The 4,937-nt window shown below is 35.5% G+C and overlaps 1 protein-coding gene across 1 annotated transcript; it reads right to left on the reverse strand.

Moving 5' to 3' along the window:
* Positions 1-986: 986 nt before the first annotated feature.
* On the reverse strand, positions 987-1,932 carry LOC109579408 (cell death protein Grim). The gene has a single exon (XM_019989524.3). The coding sequence runs from the start codon at positions 1,850-1,852 to the stop codon at positions 1,190-1,192; it is 663 nt and encodes a 220-aa protein (XP_019845083.2). The 5' UTR covers positions 1,853-1,932; the 3' UTR covers positions 987-1,189.
* Between the last annotated feature and the right edge of the window lie 3,005 nt (positions 1,933-4,937).

A 4,937-nucleotide genomic window follows, 5' to 3' on the forward strand; every position in this document is an offset into this window, starting at 1 on the left:
TGAGGGATATATTTTTCTTGAAAAAAAACATTTTTGTTTGAAAAACTATTTTTGAAATAATTAATTTAGAGTCACATATTTTGAAATAACAACAAAAATAAATTTTGAGATAAAATAAATTATCATTGGTCATTAATTTACCATTTCTTATTTTTTATATTTTTTATATTTTTTGAGATATTTAAGTTCTACCGCCGGCAAGTTTCTATTAAATGAAAACAATATTTAAAAATGTTGCCAAAATTTCAAAGTTTGTTGAAAATTTTCAAAATTTTTTTTCAATTTCCACACACAAATTTATATCACTATGTATTACTCGTCTGAGATATATATATTTTTTGCTTTTACATATCATATTTTCTTTCCAATATAATGCATAACTGAGCATAAAATAATTTTGTTTTATTTAAAAATTTAAAAATATTTGAACTTCCGTTGCTTGCTGGCGTCAAACGACTTTTACAACCCGAAACCGTTTTACTGCTTTTTCTATTTTTTACTATTTTTTTGTTGAAAAATATTTTCCGTTTTATATTTTTCCATTCCTAAATCTAAGCTTCAACTCAAACAAATCCTTCGCTAGTTTACTTCAAGTTACTCACATTTCGCTTAAATTGTAATTAATATTAATTTAGATTTTTATAAATTTTAATAATATTTAAAAAAATGTAGAAAATACATTTTAGAAAAGATTCTGGTATCCATTAAAAAGTAACTGGCAGCGCTTTACAACAAAATGGTTAAAAAATATTAAAACAATATAAAAATTTGTGCAAAGATAATTTTTTCGAAGTGCGCTTTTAGGCGCTTCAAGGAATATGAAATTTTTTTTATTATTTGGTGTTTAAAATTCAAATTATTATTTTAATATAATATTTAAATTAAGTTTTTCAATAAGTTTAATTTTAAGTTTTTCAAAAGTTTTTAAAAAATTCACAAAGTTTAAACTTCTTCTTCTAAATTAAAAAAAAAAATAACTTAAATTTTTTGTTGCAAAGTATGCGTCACCTTCCACGGAATCACAATGCGCTTTGAATGAGCTTAATGATGGTCTTTTACAAAGTGCTCCCAAAGGAGCTTCATTCGTTGCTTGGTTGCAGTTGCAAGGCTGTGCTGAAAGCTCGATTTCATTTTCGAATTTCAATCAAAACTTTCGCGCACACTTTCATCCTTGAATGCCTCAGTAGTCTTAACGCCTGCTCGCCGTCGGCTTATGTGTGCCGGGCTCCAGATCTCTGCTACTCACAATCGGCGCCGCTGCCTCAGCAATGGGCACCGTCGGTCGTGCCGCGCTGGGTGCAGACACATTTCCAGTTGCCACATTTTGTGTTGCCGCATTTTGTGGCATCGCTGTCGTATGCCCCACTAACGTCGGCGACACTGTCTGCTGTTGTTGTTGGCGCGGCTGTTCCACGGGCAACGCCGCCGCACCTACTTGCACCGTTGTGGCGCCCGTCGCATCGCCTTGACTGATTTCCACAGAGATTTGTATTACCGTCGGATGCCGTTCGGATTGGTGGCAAAAGCGCAAAGCATGACAGAATATTTGCGTCAACAAATCCCAGCAACCGGTGTCCGTTTGTGCAGCTGTGGCGCTGTAGGCACTCAGCGGTATGGTGATGTTGGCGCGAAAATTGTTATTGCTGTTGTGGTGATGATGTGTGCCATGCGGGTGCCCACCGCTCGGACTGTGCGCTGTTGCTGTCGCTGCTGGTTGTGGTGCGGCAGTTGCGGCTGGGTTCGTATTGCCGACGCCAACACCGCCGCCGCTATTCGTACTGGTGTGGCTATTGTTGGCGCTGCTGGCCGCCAGCAGCTTGATTTGGTCGGGTATAAAGTAAGCGATGGCCATGTTGTTGATTGTGTTTGGGTTTGGTGTTAATTAATTTATTTTTTAAATTATTTTTTATACAATTTTTTTCAATTTTCTCCAGTTGTTAGAATATTGTGGTTATTTTTTTAATATAAATCAGTTTTCATTTCCCTTTTAAACAAATTTGCAGTCTTTATAATTTCGAGCAAAATATTTTTTATTAAATAAATTTTAAATTTTTTTGTATATTGAATGAAATGTGCTTCTAATTTGATTGATTTTATTATTATTTGTCAATTATTATTATTTTTATTAATTAATGTTTTACTTTTAATTTGTTATTATTTTAATATTCATAAATTTTTGAATTGTTAAAATTTTTAAATTTTCCATCCAATCACATCCAATCATTCAGTCACTGTATTTCTTATTTTTTATTAAAAGTTAAGTTCTCATTTTCTTAAATACATTTTTCAATATTTTTTATTGTTTATTTTTCATTTAATGTTGTTGCTGTATTTTTTCTAAGTTTTTCCACCTTTGACGATTTCATTAATATTTGGGTTATATAAAGTTTCTTGTCATAAAAATATTTAAATATTAATTTATTTTTTTTCAGAACCATAAGTTGTTGAATTTTTAAAGTTTTTTATTTTGTAAAATATTTTTCAAAACTTTTTAACATTTTTTTCAAATGTTTGTATGCTTTAGTATTTTGCTTATTTTCACTTGCGATATCGAGTTCTCCACCATAAGCCACCATATACGACTAACTCATTTAAAAAATATTTTCCGTTAAATTTCGATAATTTTTATAAATTCAAAATGTCTTATATTTTTATAAAATTTCGTCTTAAAATTGTGCACAATTGCTAAGAGTTCTCATGTAAATTCTTTTATTTAAAAAATCCCGTATAATCAGCGCCTTCCAAAATTTCGCGCCAAAAAGACTTAGAATTTTTTCACTGTCACGTGACCACTCGTTATTTACGTAAAAACGCACGCAAGTTCAAGTGAATTTGTTGCTTCCACTACAATGTACTACTGCTGTTGCTGTTTGGCTAAATTTTGTGTTCCTGCCGCGGCACAAGGTTGTATGCTAACGTCGCAATAGCTTTCTATCGACTGACTGCATTATCCTTGCCGCAGTGACTTTTATAAAAGTTGTCATTCGCCGCTTTCACGGCATGCCAAGGCAGTCAGTCAGTCACAGTACAGCACGCTGCCAAGCAAACACACGCATACAGACCTATGCTTACAAAGCATACGCTAGGAGCAAGCAAGCAACAGTAGCCAGTCAGTTTGCTAAGTGAAATGCGAGCGTTCAACACAAAAGTCACCCTCAACATGGCAATTGTTCGGAAAAGAGGTGGTGCAAACACCATAAACCACCAAACCGCGAAGGCACATGCACACACTAACGCACACATTCATATAATTGTGGGTAAACCACCACCTCAACCAACACTATAAACAAAAGCAGCAACAGCAGGAAACCTGAAAGCGCGCTTTAGCACCTTTACGCTCAATGCACGGCAAAAGCATATTGAGTAAAAGAGTACGCACTGTAAGCACTCATACAAATTATTTTGAGCGCCAGCAACCAGTTGTTGTTCTGAGTTCGTAGAGCGCTTCCGCAATTGAGTGTCTACTTTTCAGCGTTGAAGCGCGCTCAACGCTTAAGGCAGGCAAATAAACCTACCCCACTTTGAATTTTCATTCGTTAAATGGTTCTTGTTTATACATATTTCGTTTTCTCATTGTTCGAATTTCGAAATTTCCCCTTTGCACTAGCATGTTGCACGCATTCCAAATTTCACTCTCAAATTCCAAAGCAACGTTGCTCGAAGTCGTGGTGGTGCACTCTGACTCTTTTTCGTACTTCGAAAACTTGTTACAGCGATAATAATTTGTCGAAATTCAATTCGAATAAATGAGGGGTAAAAATGAGTTTAATTGAAACAGATTCGTTGTAATTTGAGTTAGCTGTTACACATTTAATAAAAATAAAATAATTTTGAAATCGAACTCGATATAAAATACGACATAGATATTTTTGTAAAACAAAGAGACTAAATAATTTCGAAATTTCGAAAAAAAAATTTGGTAATTGTGAAATATTTCCTCTATTTTTCATTGACTTGTATTATCTATTAAGCCCTCTCTTCACGGATTGGAGAAGTTTCGTTGATATTTTTTTTTTCATTACTATAGGTATATCATTTTTAACGAACGAAGAATAAGACTTAAACCTAGACCTAGACCTAGACCTAGACCCAGACTTCGACCTAGACCTAGACCTAGATCTAAACATAGACCTAGACCTAGACCTAGACCTAGACCTAGACCTAGACCTAGACCTAGATCCAGACTTAGACCTGAACCTCGACCTAGACTTGTATCTAGACCCACACCCCATATACCTAGATCTAGAGCTAGACTAAGAGCTGGAACTAGAACTATACCTTAAACTAAACGTAGACCTGGGTGTTAGATGGTATGCCTTAGTACCATTGGAGCTGCATTGTATTCCACAATAATGGTATTCGGTGCTTATTCAAGCATCATTAAACAAAGAAAAAAACTATGCAGCATTTTGCCGGTACTATGCCGATTCGCCTTCAACTTGCAACGAGGTATCAAGCACGTGTCTGTGATATCACTAAAGTAGGTAGCCTTGAAGAGCTTTTAATGTTGCAGCGGCCCCCCTCTAAAGCGACCTTGAGAACGCACAAAAAGTGTAACCATATTTCCTTCTTAATGTCTTCTTCACACCACAAATAGATTGCATAAAGCTTGCAGCTGACTGCGTCCAATTGTTGCAACATAGCAATTTTTCTTCTTCCCTATCAAAAGAGCTTAGCAAACACACACAAAAACAAAAGTATAAGCGCCAGCTTGCAGCAAATTCCAGCGCTTGTTGCCAAGTGCATGCTACATCTCAGGGCCGCACAAACATATACCACACACGAATGTCTGCACCGCTTGCGCTAACGTTTGCAATTGCAATTGCGAGTGTGACAGTTGGCGGAAGCGGAAATGTTATGGAATGCAGTTGCGAGCTCTTAGTGTCAAAATGTCGCTCCCTTCTGTGAAAGCCAAACGATGTAGTGCAGAATAATGG

The sequence above is a fragment of the Bactrocera dorsalis genome, chromosome 5 (assembly GCF_023373825.1).
Source record: "Bactrocera dorsalis isolate Fly_Bdor chromosome 5, ASM2337382v1, whole genome shotgun sequence".
In the NCBI taxonomy this organism is placed as follows: Eukaryota; Metazoa; Arthropoda; class Insecta; order Diptera; family Tephritidae; genus Bactrocera; species Bactrocera dorsalis.